The sequence below is a fragment of the Cydia amplana genome, chromosome 4 (genome assembly GCF_948474715.1).
Source record: "Cydia amplana chromosome 4, ilCydAmpl1.1, whole genome shotgun sequence".
Taxonomy (NCBI): Eukaryota; Metazoa; Arthropoda; class Insecta; order Lepidoptera; family Tortricidae; genus Cydia; species Cydia amplana.
In genome coordinates, this window is record NC_086072.1 from 2,725,382 (window position 1) to 2,750,043 (window position 24,662).

Below are 24,662 nucleotides of genomic sequence, written 5' to 3' on the forward strand. Positions count from 1 at the left end.
GTGAGCAGTGATCGGACCCTCCGATCCAGGGCATCCAGCTCGGTCTGAGTCCACCTTAGTATGCCAAAGGAGTATATGAGCAGGGGCATTACCCAGGCGTTGAAGGCGCGCACTTTGTTGCCTCCTGACAAAAGACTGTTAAGGACTTTTGTGAGCCGACTGAAAAAGCGCTCCTTCACCGACCGTCTAATACCCTCGTCCTCAATACCCAACGACTGTGACATACCAAGGTATTTATAGGTTTCTGACTCAGAGATAGATCTGAAAGACATTGTCTCAGAAGGTTGTAAATTTGTTGAATTTACAACCCTGCCCCGCTGTACATGCATAACCGCACATTTATCGACACCAAACTCCATGTTGATGGCACTACTGAAGACGTCGGTGGTTTTCAGTAGCTCCAACAAGTCTCGGCTATTTGGTGCAAATAATTTGAGGTCATCCATGTACAGAAGGTGAGAAATGACTTCACCCCCACTCCGGAGCCGGCAACCTAGTCCCAAATCCTTCAGCAGGGTGCTGAGGGGATTCAAAGCTAGGCAGAACCACAGGGGACTCAGACTGTCGCCCTGAAAGATTCCTCGCTCAATCCTTATAAAATCCTGCGGGCCAGGGCGGTCATCTCCGCCTCCTGGTTGACGAAGGACTGTGGTCCACTGCCTCATACACGCGCTTAGGAAGGCTCTCAAAGCTGCATCAACTTTATAAAGCTCTAAGACCCTCCCCAGCCATGAATGAGGCACCGAATCATAGGCCTTCTTATAGTCAATCCAAGCGACTGAGAGGGCACCCCTGTTCCGCCGGACTTGTTGGCAGATGGTCATGTCTATGAGGAGGAGCTCTTTAGTACCACGGGACCCAACCCTACATCCATTTTGAGCGGAAGCCAGAATATTGTTTGCGACAATGTGCGCGTTGATTTTTGCTCTCAAAATGGATGTAAGGAGCTTGTATAGTGTAGGTAAGCATGTGATGGGTCTGTAGTTCTTCGCTTCCGTGGTACTACCGGACTTATAGAGCAGGAAGGTGACACCAGTTGTTAAGGAAGGTGGGAGAGAACCAAGCTCGAGGGCTTGTTGAAATTGTGCTGCCAAGCGCGAGTGCGAGCATCGGAACCACTTTAGCCAGAAGTTGTGCAATCCATCCGGCCCAGGACTTTTCCAGTTCTGGGCCGTGCGGATGGCACAACTCACGTCATCGGGGCTGATGGTGACTGCCCCCATGGATTCGATGGACTCGCACTCACGCTCGACAACACTCATCCAACCCCCCTCGGTGTGTCCGACAGGCACCGACCAGATGCTACGCCAGAAGTCAGTCATGGCAGTAGCATCCGGTGGCTGCGTGTCGGACGCACGAAGGTTGGTTTCCTCCCACTTTCGGTATACCTTCCTTTGGTCACTTTGAAAACGGCGATTCTGCTGGAATCGATCCACACGCTCTCTGTAGCGGCGAATACGGTTTGCCCATGCATAGACTTTCTGCTTTAGAAAGTCGATGCGCTCTGTGACATTGGCCATGTAGTCGCGGGGCCTGATATCCGTCCCCACGAACGCCTGGTTCACAAAGCGCATTACTCGGGGGCGATTGTTGCCCCCCCTGAAGCAGATCAGCTTTGCGATGAGAGTCCTAAACGAGCTGATACGTCGCTCAATCCGCGCTTGCCATGCAGGGACACCTCCGACGGTCCTAGGTGCACGTTCAGCGTCCGGAAACTTGACTCGAGCAACACGGCACGCCGCGATGGCTCCGCAGTACATGATTGAGTGCGTATCATCTAAATCTTTACTAGTCCGTAAATGTGGCTCTAGTAAAGCGTTTAGGGCTCCCATTAGCGCTAGATTGCGTCTATTCATAGGCAGACGTGGTAATCGGGGCCTAGAGTTGGTTGTGGCACGATACTGCGTAATCGCCTCTTCCAAAGTCCTCCTCAGTTGCTCATTAGCAGTTGTACTCACATTCTGACTCGCAAAATCCCCCTCATCGGTGCAAAAATCAACCCGTGGCGCCCCCGGTGCCAGGTCGGGTGCGGGCACCGGATCCGGCGACATGGCGGGCAGATCTCGCACCGAGGTGGAGTCCGCGCGAGCAGAGAGAGCCTCCTGGCGAAGCCGATCAAGTGTCGCGTCATCCAGGCGCTTTAGCCTCTGAATGACGCGCACCTGATCCGATAATCGCTGCTCCTATTTAATTATTATTATTAATGCCATGGTTGCTTGTACAGAACCCCATTTTGATTTTAATTTATGTTAATGTAATTTAGTTTAGTTTATATTTAATTTTAATGTAATATTATAATGTAATATGATCCTATGTTGGTCGAAATAAATGAATTTTTATTATTATTATTAATGCCATGGTTGCTTGTACAGAACCCCATTTTGATTTTAATTTATGTTAATGTAATTTAGTTTAGTTTATATTTAATTTTAATGTAATATTATAATGTAATATGGTCCTATGTTGGTCGAAATAAATGAATTTTTATTATTATTATTAATGCCATGGTTGCTTGTACAGAACCCCATTTTGATTTTAATTTATGTTAATGTAATTTAGTTTAGTTTATATTTAATTTTAATGTAATATTATAATGTAATATGATCCTATGTTGGTCGAAATAAATGAATTTTTATTATTATTATTAATGCCATGGTTAAGATAATAAGATAAGATAAGATAATATTTATTCAATAAAACTTATGCTAGTTTGATTTTTACAATGGTAATTATGCAATATATACTTAAGTAATAGGACATTCATACATATTATTTTCTAATACACTTTAATAAAGTTAGAACTAAAATACCAACTATAATTTTATTTTCAATTGCTAAATATAATTTAATAAACATACCTAAACTAAGTAAACATTTACTTGTATCTTAGGTATGCAAATTTTGTAGGTCAATGAGTAAGTGGGGAAATGCTTAAGTTAACAAAAATATTATTTACTAGCTGTGCCCGCGGCTCCGCCCGCGTGGAATTCGGTCTGTGTCAGTAAGCTAATTCATCCCTAATTTCTCTTTCTCTCCCCTGGAGGCGGAACTTGAAGTAAAGTTGACAGATGGATACGATTAGCGGACTGAAGTCCAGATAAAATATTTTACAATTAGGTAGGTACTTACCACTAAACAAAACTACACTCCAAAACCAATAGTCCGCCCTTAGTAGTAGTAGTTCGCCCTTATTCCAATATTAGACGTGATTTAAACGACACAGAGTTATAGTAGGTGTATAACGGACCCCTGCGTGGGCGGGCGCGATGTGTAGCCAACGCGCCCAATGAGGTGAAGGGGTGATTTCCCCAAGAGTCGGGTCCGAGTCCGGACGGCCGCTGGCGAGGTTGCGGAAGAGTACTTCGGCGTTCCTTATAGCAGCGAGGCGGCAACAGAGGGGTTTTAGTGGGTAAACCTGGGGTCTCATTAGCTCACAACAGGGAGTCCCACATAACCATCCCGGCCCGTCCCCGCGCCGGGTGGTATGCTTAAAGCATTTCCCCTCTTAAAAAAAAAAAAAAAAGGTGTATAACGGACAATACAGTACTACTTTTGTATTTTTACGTTCTTGAGTGTACCTATCCAAAACATGTCCATAGCAAATATCATCCAATTCTGTCCTCCAGTCAAATCATTCTGAGCATGAAAAATTAAGATTTATACACATAGAAATCCATACTTCCTAACAAACTTTCGAATTTAGGTCTAATATTATATTAGTTAGAAGTAAGATTACAGGAAAGGAGAATATTATAAATATCAAAAACTTGAGGCCGAGTATTTACACTTTATTTACAGTTATGTTTATGTATGCACAACTAAATATCTACATATATGTATGTACCGGGGATTACTTTTAACAGTGTAAAAAAATGTTTAATTATAAATTGGCCTAAGTCGTAGTCGCTTGGTAGGGTGCCCAGAATGCCATCTTTATTAAAGTAGGGCTTAACCCTTAAAATCGTATTAAAAACGCGAGCGCAGCGAGCGCGAATTTTTTTTGATAGAAAAATAATTGAGAGATGGGAGTAATGTTGTCAGGGACACAGCCGCAATGGTTTACGTGAAACGTTGGTGTGGATATCTAATGCGAAAGCCGAAGGCCGAGCTCCATGTAGGGCCGAAGGCCCGAAGCGTCCAGGCTGTCAGTACTTAAGCACAGAACAATAGTATCAGTATCTAAATGCGAAGGCCGAAGGCCGAGCTCCGCGTAGGGCCAAAGGCCCGAAGCGTCCAGGATGTAAGTGTTTAAGTCGTAGTAGTAGTCGCTCGATAGGGTGCCCAGAATGCCACCTTTATCAAATTAGGCTTAACCTTTAAAATCGTATTAAAAACGCGAGCGTAGCGAGCGCGAATTTTTTTTGATAGAAAAAAAATTAGAGAGGCTATGTCAGGGACATAGCCGCAGTGGTTTACGTGAAATTTTGGTGTGGATATCTAATGCGAAAGCCGAAGGCCGAGCTCCGCGTAGGGCCAAAGGCCTGAAGCGTCCAGGATGTCAGTGCTTAATCACAGAACAATGGTATCAGTGTCTAAATCCGAAAGCCGAAGGCCGAGCTCCGCTTAGAGCCGAAGGCCCGAAGTGTCCGTCGTAGTAGTAGTCGCTCGGTAGGGTGCCCAGAATGCCACCTTTATCAAAGTAGGCTTAACCTTAAAAGTTAAAAACGCGAGCGTAGCGAGCGCGAATTTTTTTGATAGAAAAAATTGAGAGAGGCTATGTCAGGGACACCGCCGCAATGGTTGAATTTTGGTGTGGATATCTAATGCGAAAGCCGAAGGCCGAGCTCCGCGTAGGGCCGAAGGCCCGAAGCGTCCTGGATGTCAGTGCTTAATCACAGAACAATAGTATAACTGTCTAAGTGCGAAGGCCGAAGGCCGAGCTCCGCGTAGGGAGGAAGGCCCGAAGCGTCCAGGCTGTCAGTGCTTAAACACAGAACAATAGTATTAATGTAGGTTAATGTGTGTGCTGGGCTCTCCAGTACCCGCTGATGCACCGCAGTACTTACCGTCGAGCGCGTCTGTCGTGCGAATCCGCTGAGCGGTCAACCGTTCTTCGCACTGCGTGAACGTCTCCGATTCTTCCTCAGATTCCTGAGACCGTGCTACCTTGTAACCTCAATACGTTGCGAGAATTTCGCGAAAAATTAGTTTTTTTCGGATAGGTATGGTAACGCGTTTAAAATGCAAGTCCCAAATTGTTTGACATTTACAATTACTTAATACCTATTTAAAAACTTTCGCGTTTCGAACACATATTAACTCACATTTATAGACGGGCGGGCCTATCTCGAAATTTATTTTATTACCTTTATTTACCGACGTTTCGACACAGGTTTCACTGGTCATGGTCGCGGCTAACTGATGTCCCAACAAAATGTCAAAACAGAGATTTGTGCAACTACCCGACGAAAAGTGTATGAAAAAGTTTGGGGTAGACATCATATTTTCAAACCACCCACTTCACATAATGTTAATTATTGTCAATAAACCCGCGCTAGACCCGTCTATAAATGTGATTTAATATGTATTTGCAAAGACGTTTGACATTGACTAAGAAAAATGTTGTTTTTTTTACAAAGTACATTCACAAAAAAAAGTGTGCACCACTTTCTTAAGTTAGCGCCATAAGATTCAGGTGCAAACATAACTTAATTGAGTGTAGTGGCCACCCCCCCTTTTAGGGGTTGAATTTTTCTAGCCTAAAATAGGGCCAGGGAGTTTCTTGACAGATTAGTAAAGTTTGCATCAAAATCCGTTCAGCCGTTTTCACGTGATGCGCGGTCAAATAAACAGACAAACAGATAAACAGATAAACAGACAAACAGACAAAAATTCTAAAAACTGTTGGAACGTGTTCTGTTATCGATTCTAAGTATCCCCAACCAACTTTTTTTCGAATATCTTCCATGTACAGACTTTCGACCCTCTTCAGCTTTATTATATGTATAGATAGATAATAACAATAAATTAAGTGACTATGTTCTACTATTAAAAATGTTAAGTCATGACATAACTATACAATTTCTACAAATAAGTCTATCCTAATTTTAAATTCAATGTAGCTCATCAAGTAAGACGTTGTTTGCGTTATCTACCTTTGTTGATAAGTGCAGCAAATGGCGTTTAATCGCAGCGCTCTAGTCGCCTTCATAGTCTATGGAATTTAAATATCTGATTTGCGCAAATTTCATCGCTGGACACTGCTCGTCTCCGGTTTTATGATTGCACGGCTTCTTAAAGCGTTGACATGTAGCGCATTTGGGAGGATCGCCTTGTTTTGTGCACTCTTTTATACTGTGTCCTGATGACCCACAATGTCCACACGTAGGTGCTGTATCTCTGCAATATTTAGCCGAATGGCCGTATAAATGGCAAAAATAACACCTGGTCAAGAGAGTAAAGTCTCGTACTGGGCAAGATGTCCAATTAATAAAAATGCGCTGTTGTTGTATAAGCATTCGTCGTATTTCGGCTGTGCATTCTAGAATGTAGTTGCAGGTGGATAAGTCCTTTTTTCCTGATTTATGACTAAGTTTCACTGAGCTCATAAATATGTCCCTGGAGAGACTCGGTTGAAGGTCCACAACGTTTTGTTCGAAAATACAATCGAATACCTCTTTTTCGGTCATATTTGTCGGGACTCCTAGTATGATTATCTTCGGTCTCCTTTTGGTCGTGTCTTCCACTTTAAGTCCCGATTGCTGAAGCTGCTGAGATGCTTTAAGCTTTTCGAGGTCATCCTTTCTATCAGTGCTGATTATGATACCACCATTCTTTGTCTTCCTCATACCGCGAACGTGAAGTTTTAGGGCCTCTGGCTTGATTAAGTTTTGGATCAGGTGTTTGGTATCCTCACTAGATTTTTCTTTATCTGCAGGGTAAATTGCGATGCTGCTAGTATTGGTGGGCACCACAGCTGAACTTTTCCCGGTCCTGACCATGTCGGCGAAGGATTGTTTTGCTTCGGTTGTTGTTTTAGCTTCCAGGTGCTGCTTGATTTCATGAAGTTGGGTGCTAATGTTTTTTTGCTGGGACAGGGTATTCACTTGAGTTTGGCAAAGTAAGAAATTCTGTTTGACCGCTTGATACTGAACAGCCATTTGAGAGATTCCGCCCAAAACGCTTTTACTAAGCGTGTTTATTCTAATTTTTTGGTCTGTATTTAACTTGCCCTCATTTGAAATGGTGCAAATTTCATTCAGGCGCCTTTCAATTTCGGATATCCAATTCTGGATTTCGGTAGTTGATACAATTTCGGGTCCTTCGGCTGGTGCTACGGCTACCGGGGTTCCTTGGGCAGTTTCCATAGCCGGTCTTCTTTCTGGAGGAGGGCTTCGCAGAGTTCGTGAACTTCTATTAAATGCGTCTCTACCAGTCATCGCAACGTTGTGAAATTGTATCCATTACACAGTTTGTATAACTCCGCGTATATTCACAGTTTATAAGAAAAGTGCTGACACTGATTTGACACCGTTATAATTTTATTGTTATGAATAAATAAATAAGTGCGCAGTGGACACGACCACCAACGACGGCAGTCGGACGATACTTCTTGGTTGCTTGTACAGAACCCCATTTTGATTTTAATTTATGTTAATGTAATTTAGTTTAGTTTATATTTAATTTTAATGTAATATTATAATGTAATATGGTCCTATGTTGGTCGAAATAAATGAATTTTTATTATTATTATTAATGCCATGGTTGCTTGTACAGAACCCCATTTTGATTTTAATTTATGTTAATGTAATTTAGTTTAGTTTATATTTAATTTTAATGTAATATTATAATGTAATATGATCCTATGTTGGTCGAAATAAATGAATTTTTATTATTATTATTAATGCCATGGTTGCTTGTCCAGAACCCCATAGTGGTGGTGATGCTGTCGCTGAGCGGCGGCCACCGCTCCGGGCCCGCGCTGCTGTCGCCTGGCGCTGTCGACAACCTCTTCCATGAGGTAATGTATTACAGACATCATATTTATTAAACTAACTTTAAGCATTATCAGGCGTACAAGTACGAGGGGCGGCTGAAAAGTTCGCGGCCTTAGAATAGTAGTTTATGCAACAGTGATATAATAAGGGTTATGAGGTTAGGAGGTTAAGGGCAATTATGAGCTGTTGCATACATTACTTTTTCTATGACAGCTGCAGCAATAAAAAAAATAAAAAAAAGAGTTATTATTTAAAAAAAAAAGTTATTATTTAAAAAAAAGAGTTATTATTTAAAAAAAAGAGTTATTATTTAAAAAAAATTGAGTTATTATTTAAAAAAAAAAAGAGTTATTATTGTAAATGAAAACATACCTCTTTCAATCAAGATGATCGGAACTTGTATCTTAAAAAAAAATAAAGCAGTTGTATTATACTCATAAGATGACTGCTAGCAGTCATCTTATGAGCCTATAGACAAATCATTCAAATGACATTGCTTTAGATATCACTGTCAGTCATTTAATTGACACATTTAAGTGCTGGAGTAGAAAAAAGATATTAAAGAGATTATTAAAGTAAATGTTAATAATGGATGGCGGCAATATTTAAACTGTCAAAAAGGCGGGGAAAAAAGTAGCATAGTTTATATTTTATTTTTTCTAGCTTAGGCCGCGAATATTTTAGCCTCCCCTCGTATATGCGGCCCACAACAATCTTGGTGTCTAGCCATAGTAGTTGCCGCGCACCGCTACGGAACGGACGCCTGCTCGCACTTGCGCCACCTAGCGGTCATATCTGTCGTAATAGACGCGTTTTGTTAGGGAGTGAATCTTCTGTACCTAGTACTATTTATTCTGTGGCATTATCTCACATAACAGAACAACGGGCGAACTTAATGCCTCAAGGAATTCTTTACCAGTTTAAGTCACGTATTTTGTTAGTCATTTGCACGATATTGTTAGAGAACTTAGCACTAGCTTGGAACTGTTAGTGATTGGAAATCGAAACCGTAAAATTAGATTAATTTAGGATGATTCACGACATTAAATTCATCCATATTGATTGCTTTTATAGTACGTGTATGGGTTGGGAACATAGCACACAGAACACTTTATTAACATTATTAAGAACAATGATCGTGTGGACATCGGCATCACACATCGCCATCCTTCAAATCTTCAAAAAGCATTTGAGTCTCTCCATGAAATTTTTTAGGTTAGGTTAGGTTCAAGCCCCTCGCAAACTAAAATCCTGGACGCTAAACTGTGGGAGTAACCGTTGTTGTCACGTGCCTGCAGGTCGGGCACGCCATGCACTCGATGCTGGCACGTGCACGCCACCAGCACGTGTCGGGCACGCGCTGCCCCACCGACCTGGCCGAGCTGCCCAGCGTGCTCATGGAGTACTTCGCCAGCAGCCCACAGGTAACTGGAGAACCTATTAGACACGAGCAATCGTTTAAACTTTTAAAGAAAATTCCAAACGAGTTGAAAATAGTATAGTGATAACAATATGGAGGGGCTAATACTCGTAACACATAATATGTTTGTTATGAATCCACAGGTGGTCCGTCGGTTCGCGCGGCACTTCCAGACGCGGGAGGCCATGCCGGAGCACATGCTGCAGCGGCTCTGCGCCTCCAAGCACCTGTTCGGCGCGCAGGAGATGCAGCTGCAGGTAGGTAGTCACTTCCAGACGCGGGAGGCCATGCCGGAGCACATGCTGCAGCGGCTCTGCGCCTCCAAGCACCTGTTCGGCGCGCAGGAGATGCAGCTGCAGGTAGGTAGTCACTTCCAGACGCGGGAGGCCATGCCGGAGCACATGCTGCAGCGGCTCTGCGCCTCCAAGCACCTGTTCGGCGCGCAGGAGATGCAGCTGCAGGTAGGTAGTCACTTCCAGACGCGGGAGGCCATGCCGGAGCACATGCTGCAGCGGCTCTGCGCCTCCAAGCACCTGTTCGGCGCGCAGGAGATGCAGCTGCAGGTAGGTAGTCACTTCCAGACGCGGGAGGCCATGCCGGAGCACATGCTGCAGCGGCTCTGCGCCTCCAAGCACCTGTTCGGCGCGCAGGAGATGCAGCTGCAGGTAGGTAGTCACTTCCAGACGCGGGAGGCCATGCCGGAGCACATGCTGCAGCGGCTCTGCGCCTCCAAGCACCTGTTCGGCGCGCAGGAGATGCAGCTGCAGGTAGGTAGTCACTTCCAGACGCGGGAGGCCATGCCGGAGCACATGCTGCAGCGGCTCTGCGCCTCCAAGCACCTGTTCGGCGCGCAGGAGATGCAGCTGCAGGTAGGTAGTCACTTCCAGACGCGGGAGGCCATGCCGGAGCACATGCTGCAGCGGCTCTGCGCCTCCAAGCACCTGTTCGGCGCGCAGGAGATGCAGCTGCAGGTAGGTAGTCACTTCCAGACGCGGGAGGCCATGCCGGAGCACATGCTGCAGCGGCTCTGCGCCTCCAAGCACCTGTTCGGCGCGCAGGAGATGCAGCTGCAGGTAGGTAGTCACTTCCAGACGCGGGAGGCCATGCCGGAGCACATGCTGCAGCGGCTCTGCGCCTCCAAGCACCTGTTCGGCGCGCAGGAGATGCAGCTGCAGGTAGGTAGTCACTTCCAGACGCGGGAGGCCATGCCGGAGCACATGCTGCAGCGGCTCTGCGCCTCCAAGCACCTGTTCGGCGCGCAGGAGATGCAGCTGCAGGTAGGTAGTCACTTCCAGACGCGGGAGGCCATGCCGGAGCACATGCTGCAGCGGCTCTGCGCCTCCAAGCACCTGTTCGGCGCGCAGGAGATGCAGCTGCAGGTAGGTAGTCACTTCCAGACGCGGGAGGCCATGCCGGAGCACATGCTGCAGCGGCTCTGCGCCTCCAAGCACCTGTTCGGCGCGCAGGAGATGCAGCTGCAGGTAGGTAGTCACTTCCAGACGCGGGAGGCCATGCCGGAGCACATGCTGCAGCGGCTCTGCGCCTCCAAGCACCTGTTCGGCGCGCAGGAGATGCAGCTGCAGGTAGGTAGTCACTTCCAGACGCGGGAGGCCATGCCGGAGCACATGCTGCAGCGGCTCTGCGCCTCCAAGCACCTGTTCGGCGCGCAGGAGATGCAGCTGCAGGTAGGTAGTCACTTCCAGACGCGGGAGGCCATGCCGGAGCACATGCTGCAGCGGCTCTGCGCCTCCAAGCACCTGTTCGGCGCGCAGGAGATGCAGCTGCAGGTAGGTAGTCACTTCCAGACGCGGGAGGCCATGCCGGAGCACATGCTGCAGCGGCTCTGCGCCTCCAAGCACCTGTTCGGCGCGCAGGAGATGCAGCTGCAGGTAGGTAGTCACTTCCAGACGCGGGAGGCCATGCCGGAGCACATGCTGCAGCGGCTCTGCGCCTCCAAGCACCTGTTCGGCGCGCAGGAGATGCAGCTGCAGGTAGGTAGTCACTTCCAGACGCGGGAGGCCATGCCGGAGCACATGCTGCAGCGGCTCTGCGCCTCCAAGCACCTGTTCGGCGCGCAGGAGATGCAGCTGCAGGTAGGTAGTCACTTCCAGACGCGGGAGGCCATGCCGGAGCACATGCTGCAGCGGCTCTGCGCCTCCAAGCACCTGTTCGGCGCGCAGGAGATGCAGCTGCAGGTAGGTAGTCACTTCCAGACGCGGGAGGCCATGCCGGAGCACATGCTGCAGCGGCTCTGCGCCTCCAAGCACCTGTTCGGCGCGCAGGAGATGCAGCTGCAGGTAGGTAGTCACTTCCAGACGCGGGAGGCCATGCCGGAGCACATGCTGCAGCGGCTCTGCGCCTCCAAGCACCTGTTCGGCGCGCAGGAGATGCAGCTGCAGGTAGGTAGTCACTTCCAGACGCGGGAGGCCATGCCGGAGCACATGCTGCAGCGGCTCTGCGCCTCCAAGCACCTGTTCGGCGCGCAGGAGATGCAGCTGCAGGTAGGTAGTCACTTCCAGACGCGGGAGGCCATGCCGGAGCACATGCTGCAGCGGCTCTGCGCCTCCAAGCACCTGTTCGGCGCGCAGGAGATGCAGCTGCAGGTAGGTAGTCACTTCCAGACGCGGGAGGCCATGCCGGAGCACATGCTGCAGCGGCTCTGCGCCTCCAAGCACCTGTTCGGCGCGCAGGAGATGCAGCTGCAGGTAGGTAGTCACTTCCAGACGCGGGAGGCCATGCCGGAGCACATGCTGCAGCGGCTCTGCGCCTCCAAGCACCTGTTCGGCGCGCAGGAGATGCAGCTGCAGGTAGGTAGTCACTTCCAGACGCGGGAGGCCATGCCGGAGCACATGCTGCAGCGGCTCTGCGCCTCCAAGCACCTGTTCGGCGCGCAGGAGATGCAGCTGCAGGTAGGTAGTCACTTCCAGACGCGGGAGGCCATGCCGGAGCACATGCTGCAGCGGCTCTGCGCCTCCAAGCACCTGTTCGGCGCGCAGGAGATGCAGCTGCAGGTAGGTAGTCACTTCCAGACGCGGGAGGCCATGCCGGAGCACATGCTGCAGCGGCTCTGCGCCTCCAAGCACCTGTTCGGCGCGCAGGAGATGCAGCTGCAGGTAGGTAGTCACTTCCAGACGCGGGAGGCCATGCCGGAGCACATGCTGCAGCGGCTCTGCGCCTCCAAGCACCTGTTCGGCGCGCAGGAGATGCAGCTGCAGGTAGGTAGTCACTTCCAGACGCGGGAGGCCATGCCGGAGCACATGCTGCAGCGGCTCTGCGCCTCCAAGCACCTGTTCGGCGCGCAGGAGATGCAGCTGCAGGTAGGTAGTCACTTCCAGACGCGGGAGGCCATGCCGGAGCACATGCTGCAGCGGCTCTGCGCCTCCAAGCACCTGTTCGGCGCGCAGGAGATGCAGCTGCAGGTAGGTAGTCACTTCCAGACGCGGGAGGCCATGCCGGAGCACATGCTGCAGCGGCTCTGCGCCTCCAAGCACCTGTTCGGCGCGCAGGAGATGCAGCTGCAGGTAGGTAGTCACTTCCAGACGCGGGAGGCCATGCCGGAGCACATGCTGCAGCGGCTCTGCGCCTCCAAGCACCTGTTCGGCGCGCAGGAGATGCAGCTGCAGGTAGGTAGTCACTTCCAGACGCGGGAGGCCATGCCGGAGCACATGCTGCAGCGGCTCTGCGCCTCCAAGCACCTGCTCGGCGCGCAGGAGATGCAGCTGCAGGTAGGTAGTCACTTCCAGACGCGGGAGGCCATGCCGGAGCACATGCTGCAGCGGCTCTGCGCCTCCAAGCACCTGTTCGGCGCGCAGGAGATGCAGCTGCAGGTAGGTAGTCACTTCCAGACGCGGGAGGCCATGCCGGAGCACATGCTGCAGCGGCTCTGCGCCTCCAAGCACCTGTTCGGCGCGCAGGAGATGCAGCTGCAGGTAGGTAGTCACTTCCAGACGCGGGAGGCCATGCCGGAGCACATGCTGCAGCGGCTCTGCGCCTCCAAGCACCTGTTCGGCGCGCAGGAGATGCAGCTGCAGGTAGGTAGTCACTTCCAGACGCGGGAGGCCATGCCGGAGCACATGCTGCAGCGGCTCTGCGCCTCCAAGCACCTGTTCGGCGCGCAGGAGATGCAGCTGCAGGTAGGTAGTCACTTCCAGACGCGGGAGGCCATGCCGGAGCACATGCTGCAGCGGCTCTGCGCCTCCAAGCACCTGTTCGGCGCGCAGGAGATGCAGCTGCAGGTAGGTAGTCACTTCCAGACGCGGGAGGCCATGCCGGAGCACATGCTGCAGCGGCTCTGCGCCTCCAAGCACCTGTTCGGCGCGCAGGAGATGCAGCTGCAGGTAGGTAGTCACTTCCAGACGCGGGAGGCCATGCCGGAGCACATGCTGCAGCGGCTCTGCGCCTCCAAGCACCTGTTCGGCGCGCAGGAGATGCAGCTGCAGGTAGGTAGTCACTTCCAGACGCGGGAGGCCATGCCGGAGCACATGCTGCAGCGGCTCTGCGCCTCCAAGCACCTGTTCGGCGCGCAGGAGATGCAGCTGCAGGTCATCTAACTTGCCCAATTAAATAACAAGCTTAAAAATCAAACATTTTAACCAAGCCCATTCGGATTCTGTAGGCCTAGCACATGATTGACGCGACAGTATCTCGCGGCGAGATAAGACTACCCGTATTTTTCTAACTATCTTATACCTTTAAACGAGCAATTCTTGTTTAATTATTTATATATTTCGGTGATCTCAGAAACGGCTCTAACGATTTCGATGAAATTTGGTATATGGGGGTTTTTGGGGGCGAAAAATCGATCTAGCTAGGTCTTATCTCTGGCAAAATGCTAATTTTTGAGTTTTTATATGTTTTCCGAGCAAAGCTCGGTCTCCCAGATATTGTTAATTAAAGAAGGACAGGTATTATATCTCGCGGCGAGATACTGTCGAGCCAATCATGTGCTAGCCCGTCAGGAATCTGAACGCGATTCAGATCGACAGTCACGACACGATAAAGCAAGCTACAAGGGATTTAAATGAATAAGATTGCATGCTTTTCTTATACTGTGGAAGATAACGACATATCATCGTCAACGTCATTGGTTAACTGGCGACTGATGTGACGTCGTATATTTCAATTTGAGTAACATAAGAAGGCAATATTACAGATGTCATTTTATTGAAACGAAGTTCCTGATCGGACGGTTGTCGGATGGGGGTTAGGCGAAAAAAAGTGTAAGATATTGCCATCACAGACCTACTACTGCGAAATATGTGTCATAATTATATTGCCGTCACAGACCATACTACTGCGAAATATGTGTCATATTTTGCTGTCACAGACCATACTATTGCGAAATATGTAAGTGTCAGATTATGCTGTCACAGACCATACTATTGAGAAATACATAATAAGACTAATGAGAATGAAAATGAGGATGACGGACACATACACGAAGAACATAACATAACAATGAGCATGAACACGTCACCAGCCATTCTTAACTTCGTTCCGACCGAGTGTTCGACGACACTCAATTTTTTTACGTTTTAACGACATAATAATATTAATAATGTATTGTAATTCAACAGGTGTTCTACTCGGCACTGGACCAGCGCTACCACGGCGCGGGCGCGTCGCACGGCGGCCGCACGACCGCCGTCCTACAGGAAGTACAGAAACAGTACTACGGGCTGCCCTACGTACAGGACACGGTACGTCGTCGACTGTCTCTAGCTTTGACAATGCTAACTGAATCATGTTAAAATACCGGTTACGTTGGTCGAAAGGGCCCGCATGCGGGGTGCGTGGGATTCTCATAACGTTACACCGTTTGAGGGGAATGCGGAAAGTCATTGCACGTTGTATATCAACCGAGTTATCGACTTACGAAACGCTAGTCGTTGAATGGCCTGCGCGGAGTCACCTATACATTAATTGTATGTCGACTGAGGAATCACCGTCGCCTTTGCGTCACTTATATTAATGGATCGGTTCGGCCCGATTTGCAAGTATGGTGACTAATTGTCGCAGCTTAAGTGTTAATAATTATACAATGTTATTTTCTAAAATTTCAAAGAATTCAGAAATTGTCACAAAAAGCAGATTTACACTTGTAAATGCTTCGCATCCAAGTCTAATTTAATATAATAGACTCGGATGCGAAGCATTTACAAGTGTAAATCTGTTTTTTAACAAACGTTTTATGTTTGTTTTTAATGTTTGATAATTATTTCCAGGCATGGCAGCACCGCTTCAGCCACCTGATCGGCTACGGCGCTAAATACTACTCGTACCTAATATCCCGCGCGTTAGCGTGGAGCGTGTGGCAGCACAAGTTCTCGGCGCAGCCGCTGTCGCGCGCGGCCGGCGACGCGCTGCGCCACGGGGTGCTGCGTCATGGCGGCGCCAGGCCTCCACAGGTAAACTTACCTACCTTTCAGTCACGACCATGGACGTCCACTGCTGGACATAGGCCTCCCTCATAGACCGCCACAGGGAGCGATATCTCTAGCAGTTCTAGCACACTACAGACTCCCAGCGACCCGTACGAAATTGTGGTCCGACGCTGCGCTTTCCTCCTCCGTTGCCGCCACTCTAGGACTCTTCTGGTATGTGGACAGAGGCGTCAAATACTACTCGTACCAGGCGTGTCTCACTCCGCGATTTCGTCGCTTTGCTACAGGTAGCTAAAAGTACATTCCTTCGGCCCCACTTTTGGGGAAAGCCATAAGCCGCGCGTGGCGCTGTCGCCACCTAGCGGCCATATCTGTGCTGATCGTAACAGACGCGTTTTGTTAGAGAGTGAGTCTTCTGTACTTAGTACTATTATTTATTCTGTGCTCGTACCTAATATCCGGCGCGTTCTCGTCGGAGCCGCTGTCACGGTCAGCCGGCGACGCGCTGCGGGACGGGGTGCTGCGTCACGGCGGCGCCAGGCCTCCGCAGGTAGACTTACCAACCTATCAGTCTCGGATCCTGGACGGACGTCATGGACATGCACTGTAGGACATAGGCCCTCTCATAGATGTCCTATACAGGGTGGATTTTCTTTTTGGGTCAGTGAGGGCAGCTACCAGATCCCGTGCTGCTACGAGAAAATGGTCTTAGAAGACCTTCCCTCGATTTCAAATCAATGAAGATTGGCTTTTACAGATTTTGGAAAAAACATACAGGGTGCGAGAAAAAGGTCATTTTTGACAAACTTTTTTTTTATGCCAATCGATCCCATTCCTATTGAGGATCAAAAGCTTGTATGGAAGCAAAAAAAAAAATTTCCGGCTAGAAAAGCCACAAATCGAGAAAAACTTTTCCCATACAATTTGTATGAAAATGAAAACTTTTATTTTTCACATGCTATTTTTGTATGCCAATCAATCCCATTCCTATCCAGTATCAATAGTTTCCTAGGGATCAACTTACGGTAATGTACTAAAAAGCCACAAATTAATAAAAACTTTCTCCATACATTTACTATGGAGAAAATGTGAAATTTTATTCACAATTTTCTACCTCGCCCATCAGTCCTACAGCAATGTCTTCATACAGTATTATGGTTCTTAAATATAACAGGACTGATTGGCCAGATCACACAACACAATCATAAAAAAACAACTACAAGAACCGCCCCCAAGCCGACTGGTCACCGTGGGGGTTACCGACCACAACCTTCCGAAATCGCAGGAAAAAACAAACTATATAAAAAACATATATATCAACACTTACAACACTAGATCACTTTCTAAAGAAGAACAGCTGATAGAATTAGAATCTGCCTTAAAACACATTAAATGGGACGTAATAGGCCTAGCGGAAATAAGAAGAATGGGATACAACATAGTTGAAAGAAAAGACTATACACTATACAGCTATGGAGAAAATAAAGGAATAAGAGGAGTAGGCTTCATGGTTAAAAAGCACATAAACCGCTATGTAGAAAACTTCAGATACATCTCAGAAAGAGTATGCTCACTTGACCTGAACATTAACAAATTCAATTTTTCTATAATTCAAGTGTATGCTCCGATGGAAAAATCAAGTGATAGTGAAATAAATACCTTTTATGAAAATATAGAAGAAGCTATGACCAACAGCCACAAAAACATAATTTTACTAGGGGATTTCAACGCCCAGATAGGGCAGACAGAACCAGAGGAAAGTGCAGCTTTAGGAAAATTTGGGTATGGTACTCGAAGCCCAAGAGGAGACAAACTTGTTCACTTTGCAATGGAAAATCAACTGAAAGTCCTTAACACACTATACAAAAAGAAAAATGGTAGACGCTGGACGTGGATATCGCCAGGAGGACGACACAAGAAACGAGATTGACTACATCACGACAAATTTCCAACAAAACTTCAAAAACTGTGAAGTCATATCCAACCTACAACATAACAGCGATCACAGAATGCTAAGAGCCACTTTATGTATAGATACACTTCGTAAATCTAGGAAAAACTTTAACAGAACTCTAATAACAACACCACCAGAAAATCTGGCAGAACTCAGGGAAAAAATACACCAAAAACTGGAAACCATATTTACGGGACAAAGCCCCTACCCCGTGCAAGAACTCTACAACAAATTTGAGGATGTTTTAAAAGAAAATTTAGCAGGAAAGTCCAATACAGGACGACTGGATAGAAATATTTTGTCAAAAGACACACTAATACTAATAGAAAAACGTCAACTTTTAAGATATACAAAATGCAAGACGAAATCACAAAGAGAAGAACTGTCAAACCTTTACAAGATTACCAAAAATAAAATAAAAGAAGACATCAAAACCTACAAATTAAATGTCATTAGAGAAAATTTAGAAAAATCAGGAACAATAAAAAAGGCACAAAAAATTCTAAACAAAGAAAAACCAATTATGCCAAAACTGAAAAATAGAAAAGGAGAAGAAAAAACCAACAGGAAGGATATCAACGAAATTGCCACAATTTTTTATGAGGAGTTATACTCGTCAAAACAGACAAACCAGACAACTAGAAAACAAAATGAAGAGAGAAATCAACATGTAGATCCGTTCACAGTTGAAGAAATACAAAAATCAATACATAAACTTAAAAAAGATAAAAGCCCAGGACCGGATAATATCAAAAATGAAAGTATACATATGATGAAACCAGTAATAGCAGTTCCACTAACAAAAATATTTAATAAAATTTTAGAAAAAAATGAACAAATACCTACTCAATGGACAGAGGCACATATATCCCTACTATACAAGAAAGGAGACCCACATGACATATCAAACTACCGACCAATTAGTCTAATGTCTAATATCTACAAGATTTTTTCAATGACACTACTACAGCGCCTCACACCTATTTTAGATAATAAACAGCCACCGGAACAAGCCGGATTTATGAAGGGTTTCTCCACAACAGACCACCTTCAGACCCTAAGTCAAATAATTGAGAAACACACCGAGTTCCAGATACCGCTTTATATAGGATTTGTCGACTTTAAAAAAGCTTTCGACTCGATTACCCATACATCTATATGGCAGGCACTAGAGAATCAAGACATACCAGAAGTCTACATACAGGTCATAAAAAAGATCTATGAAAAAAGTACAGCCAGAGTAAAAACAGATAAAATAGGAAAACAGATCCAGATCAACAGAGGGGTAAGACAGGGAGACCCAATGTCACCAAAACTGTTCATAGCGGTCTTAGAAGAAATATTCAAAAATCTAAACTGGGAAGAAAGACAAAAAGGCATCAAGATAAACAACAAATATTTATCAAATCTCCGATTCGCAGATGACCTGGTAATATTAGCATACAGTGCAACTGAGCTCAGTATATTACTACAAGAATTAAATACACAAAGTCAACAAGTAGGTTTAGAAATGAATGAAGAAAAAACTAAAGTTATGACCAACTCAAAAAAAGTGACTATACAGATAGAGAATACATCACTGGAATATGTTGACGAGTATATATACCTTGGAAAACAGGTATCTTTCACAGACTGCACAAACAAAGAAATAACAAGAAGAATTGGACAGACATGGAAGAAGTACTGGTCCATGAAGGATATATTTAAGAAGAAACTACCAATGAAACTTAAAAAACTAGCCTTCGACTCATGCATTCTACCCTGTCTTACATATGGCAGTCAAACATGGTCACTCACAGGAGATATCATCAAACGAATTCAAGTATGTCAACGGTCAATAGAGAGAAGTGTCCTTAACATAAAATTATCAAACAGAGTTAGAAACACAGAGATAAGAAGAAGAACAAGATTTATAGATGCGGCAATACATATACTGAAACAAAAATACAATTGGGCAGGGCACATCGCCAGGATGAAAAACAACAGATGGACAAAAGTAGCAACAAATTGGAATCCAAAAATTGGTAAAAGAAAAAAGGGCAAACCAAAAACAAGATGGGAAAAAGACCTAATAGAAACAATAGGAAAAGACTGGAAAGAAAGGGCAATAGATAGACAAGAATGGAAGAGAATGTTGGACAAATACTTAAATATATTAGAAAAAGGCGATTCGGAAGAGGCCTAGGTCAAAAAGACCTTACGAACATGCATGTAGAAATATATATACACATATGATGGTTAAATGAAATGTTAACTGTTCGTATAAGAAAGGCTTTAATAATAATAATAATAATAATCACTGTAGCCAATAAGCCTGACATTGTGATAATAGATCGAGCGCAACGCCGGGCCGTGCTCGTTGACATCACCATCCCCCATGATGAGAATCTCGTGAAAGCCGAGAAGGACAAGTCTAGTAAGTACCTAGACTTGGCTCACGAGATAACCGCCATGTGGGATGTTGATTCGACGATCATTGTCCCGATAGTTGTTTCAGCGAACGGTCTAATAGCGAAGAGTCTCGACCAACATCTTGAGAGACTCTCGCTAGGTGGTTGGATCAAGGGTCAGATGCAGAAGGCGGTGATCTTGGACACGGCGCGGATAGTCCGCCGGTTCCTCTCTCTGCGGCCCTGACCACCGGCAGCTTGGGTCTTGCCCCGCTGCTGGCGGCACCCTAGGTTAGGTTTTTTATAATATGTTTATAAGTATTTTGTATTGTTTTTGTAAGTGTTTTTGTATTTTATTTTTATATCCATATTATAAAATAACCTAACTTAAGACCAAAAATAAATAAAGAGAATAATAATAATAATAAACATACATTTCATCGTCAACTTATTCATTATCAACATTATTCATTATAAACACATAATAAGTGCAAGTATAATTATTATAATGTCATATAATTATATCTATCGTATACAAAAATAGGTACGTACATGACTAATATCTTGTATCGTCCTCCAATAAATATTCCTCTACTGAATAGAAGCATTTCTTTAGTAGAAAAGCTTTTAATTTGTTTTTAAACAAGTTGGCATTTGTGAGCGACTTCAATTCAATTGGCAATTTGTTAAATAAGATAATAGCCTGGTAACCTGCTGAGTGCTTAAATACTTTGAGGTTTGATCTGACAGTCAGTGGCAAGTCCTTCCTTCTTGAAGCTAGGCGAGCTTCCCGTTAATAGTCCATCATAGACCGCCACACCAATTTTTATTGTGCAATTTTGTAAAGGTAGCTAGAATGATTTTGTTCACTGGATTTTAACTATAAGATTATGTGGGATTTACCTAATACCTATAGTATACAATATCTGGGAGAAAGCTCGGAAAACATATAAAAACTCAAAAATGCGCGTTTTCCCAGAGATAAAACCTAGCTAGTTCGATTTTTAGACCCAGAAAACCCCCATATAGCAAATTTCATCGAAATCGTTAGAGCCGTTTCCGAGATCCCCGAAATATATATATAAATAAATATACATATAAATAAATAAATAAACAAGAATTGCTCGTTTAAAGTTATAAGATACCTTTAACCGCTAAGGACGTCTGAACTGGCGCGCGGCTACATCCTAATATCAACCCTTGGTGCATTCCGACAAGGTTCACGATGACGCGCCGCGTACGATAGGCGTGGCGTTCAAAGGGTTAACGAAAGGGTTGTCTGATTATCCATTAATTTTAATAACTGATTTCTTAATGATATGAGTTGTAATGTTTAAATTGTTTTTATTGTGTCCTTTATTATTATTTTATTATTTCATTGATTTGGTTATGTGTTTTTAAGTTAGTGTTAGTTGTTTATTTTGTATTGTTAATTTTATTGTGATTTTTGACATTAAAGATTTTGAAATTGAAATTGAAAAATTGAATTACCTTGGTGCAGGAAATCCTCGGAGAGTACCTCGGCACGGAAATGACGCCGAACACGTTGGCTATGGCACTCATCGAAGAACTGGATTACCACAAGGACCACCTGGACACTGTCTTCAAAATAGCTGAGAAGTGATTGAATTGAATTATCTCTATCTGGTGACAATTAACTTTGTGGCTATGGACAAGTGTTAAAAGTGTCCACTTGATAGAGTTTCCTTAGGGTTTTTGATGAGCTTACCCAAAATTATTGGTTACCCTTTCGTTCGGGTAAGTTAACAATTAAGGACTCATTTCTGATATGATCCCACAAATTACCTACGTAATGGTACGCCAAACTTCTAATTAGAACAGGAATTGTGTCCTGTTCTGATGCAGTAAAATGTCATCTAGCACTCGTAACTCTTAGGATACGTTTTAGCGATTACGGTTGAACTACTGAATGACAATATAAAGTCGACGGTTTTAGAAAAAAAAAAACGCTTAGGACAAAGCATAGAGAAATATAGTAAGACAAGAGTGCTCACTCCATACATCAGTTCAGACTATTAATTTCAGTGCCTACATCTAGCATCGAGTAGCGGAACTATCAGTACTGCTACTTGACAATAGATGTAGCACCGACCGGAAAGTCTTATCTCAACAGCATAAGACTTTCCGGTCGGTGCTACATCTATTGTCAAGTAGCAGTACTGATAGTTCCGCTACTCGATGCTAGATGCTAATAGTCTTTTTGGTACTAAAACTGATGTATGGAGTGAGCACTCTATGTATTTTTTTCTCTATGGACAAAGGCAAACACGTATGATAGGCAGTGAACGGATGATAGGTAATCCGGTAACATAATAAACTCAAATAATGCGAGGCAAAAGAAGGGTTTTGAGAAAAAGGGTGCTTGAGATTAAATGTAATTTTTTTAAGTTAATCATTATCAATGTACCTATAGTATTGAATGTTACTACGTATAATTTATGTGCTTGTAAATACAATCCTGGTTTACATATGATTGTTTTATTTAACCTTTTCCACGCCGTGTCAAACACAAAAGCCGTCACTCAGACCGCAGACGCCACATCATTGAAGTGTCAAAACTGAAGTTGAACTTTATGTATATGCACGTAGGTCGATGTTGGTCTTTGGCGTTGAACCTACGGTGCGGATATCTCCGGCACAGAATAACTTATAGTACTACCGTACAGAAAATTCACTCCTTCACAAAAGTCAGATTTAGGTATAAAATTACACCTATATCGCCGCCTGCAAGCAAAATTGAAACTTATAACCGCGCACGAACCGTGAATCTCCTTTGCGCGCCGCAGTTTTATGACCGAGCTGTGAGTGTCGGCACGGGGTTATCACTTGACAAGTTTTTATACCTATACCCACTGATTTATTATTTTTAAGATAAATATGTAGGAATTACAAACGTTGATTATGTAAACATACATTTTTTATCCGGAGATAGTATGTCTGATTCTCACGCAAGTAAGTTTCGAAGACATTGTGTATTTTCAATTTAGCGCGAGCGCCACGTGACACGACTATCGTGCACGCCGAGCGGCAGCCCACTGCCATACGCCTGTCCGATGGGCGCGCCGGCCAAATGTACCTAAACTGCGGAGTGACACCCCCCTGTCTCCGGTGCGGTCTCTCACTATAAACTATAAGGCTGCCGCACCCATTTTAATAAAAAGTTAATGCAATGAGACTCGAGATTATTAAACTTCGTTTATTATAAAAATATTCAGTGCTAGTCTATTAATAATCAAGTACCTATCTATAATATTCATATATGAGGATGCATGCATGACGTCCTTGGCCAAACAAGCGCAGACTTCCCAGCTTGGTCCCTAATTCCTCAAGGCCCCAGTACATAATGGGCCATCGCCGGCCACTCAAAGGGACGCATTTATGCGTTAGAGGGAGCAAGTGATATTGCTATCTCATTCTACCGCATGGCTGCGTCCCTTGGAGTGGCCGGCGATGGCCCATTGTGTACTGGGGCCTTTACAAGTTCACATAAAAACACAAATAAAGTAAGAAGATCTTAAAAAACTATAATTAAAAATACTTCTTATATTATCAGAGATATTATTATAGCAAATCTCTGTATACAACAGCCTAAATTACAATTAAAAAAAGATAAAGATACTCATAGACTGCTGTACCTATCCTCGTGCCGCCCACCATACAAAATTATAGCCAAGGAAGATAGAACCTTGATGTATTTTCAATTAGGTTGAATTTAATTTGTTCGAAAATTTTACGAGACAAATGAAATGCTACCTACTTTGTTTATGATTAAGGTTGACATTCCATCGAAACTGAGTGTACATCCTAATGTACATTGGGCAGCACGAGGCTATATACCTATGTGCCATTTTGGCGAATGGTTACTTGTCGGTTGTCAATAGGGCCATAGCTGGGCCATAGAGATACAATTGGAAATCAATCACCTTTACAAAATATATGTTATGTAATTTTTAACAAGCAGAAACGTCTGCGAACGAGCTTAGAATAAATTTAAAAGTGGAAAAATTACTGGCTTGGGTTGGACTTGAACTCACGGCCTCTGGATCGATATTCTAGCGCTCTGCCATCTGAGCCACTAACCCCCAACCCTGAAGTCTAGGCCCATATGGTGGGAAGATTTGCCGGCTATGGATGAGGTCTTGGTGGCTCAGATGGCAGAGCGCTGGAGTATCGATCCAGAGGCCGTGAGTTTAAGTCTCACCCAAGACAGTAATTTTTCCACTGTTAAATTTATTCTAAGCTTTGTATATTCATAATCATTATTCTTTATTGCGACCATTATGTTACATTTTGCCTGAAAACGTCACATATGTATATCTATATTAATTATGTGTATGACTATAAATTGTGTATGATCATTACGAATAATGATACTAACATGTTTGTCATCTTTGATTGAAAAAATAATTCAAATATTTTCAGCTTTGGCCTTTTCCTTGTTCAGTTTCAAATCATACAGGCCTTGTACAGTGTTGTCTGTAGCTTCAAACAGACTGGCTCTCATTAAATCAGGTAAATTATTTAGGCATGCAAATTCAATGATGTCATCCAATCTCT

At 44.9% G+C, this 24,662-nt stretch overlaps 2 protein-coding genes across 2 annotated transcripts in view; one reads left to right on the forward strand and one right to left on the reverse strand.

The window, feature by feature from the left end:
- Positions 1 to 21,744, forward strand: part of LOC134663108 (mitochondrial intermediate peptidase) — a 39,290-nt gene extending 17,546 nt beyond the window's left edge. Inside the window, exons 10-15 of the mRNA XM_063519441.1 lie at positions 7,865 to 7,960; positions 9,236 to 9,361; positions 9,501 to 9,614; positions 14,934 to 15,056; positions 15,582 to 15,764; positions 21,586 to 21,744. Of these exons, the coding sequence (XP_063375511.1) occupies positions 7,865 to 7,960; positions 9,236 to 9,361; positions 9,501 to 9,614; positions 14,934 to 15,056; positions 15,582 to 15,764; positions 21,586 to 21,708 (765 nt within the window). The 3' untranslated portion in view covers positions 21,709 to 21,744. The remainder of the gene's footprint in view (positions 1 to 7,864; positions 7,961 to 9,235; positions 9,362 to 9,500; positions 9,615 to 14,933; positions 15,057 to 15,581; positions 15,765 to 21,585) is intronic.
- Positions 6,138 to 7,379, reverse strand: LOC134647442 (uncharacterized). Its single transcript, XM_063501789.1, has one exon. It carries the CDS (start codon positions 7,377 to 7,379, stop codon positions 6,138 to 6,140), a length of 1,242 nt encoding a protein of 413 aa, XP_063357859.1.
- Positions 21,745 to 24,662: the final 2,918 nt, after the last annotated feature.

What these genes read in the sequence shown, in the direction of transcription:
- LOC134647442 (XM_063501789.1), bottom strand. Translation starts at nt 7,379, where the DNA reads ATGACTGGTAGAGACGCATTTAATAGAAGTTCACGAACTCTGCGAAGC.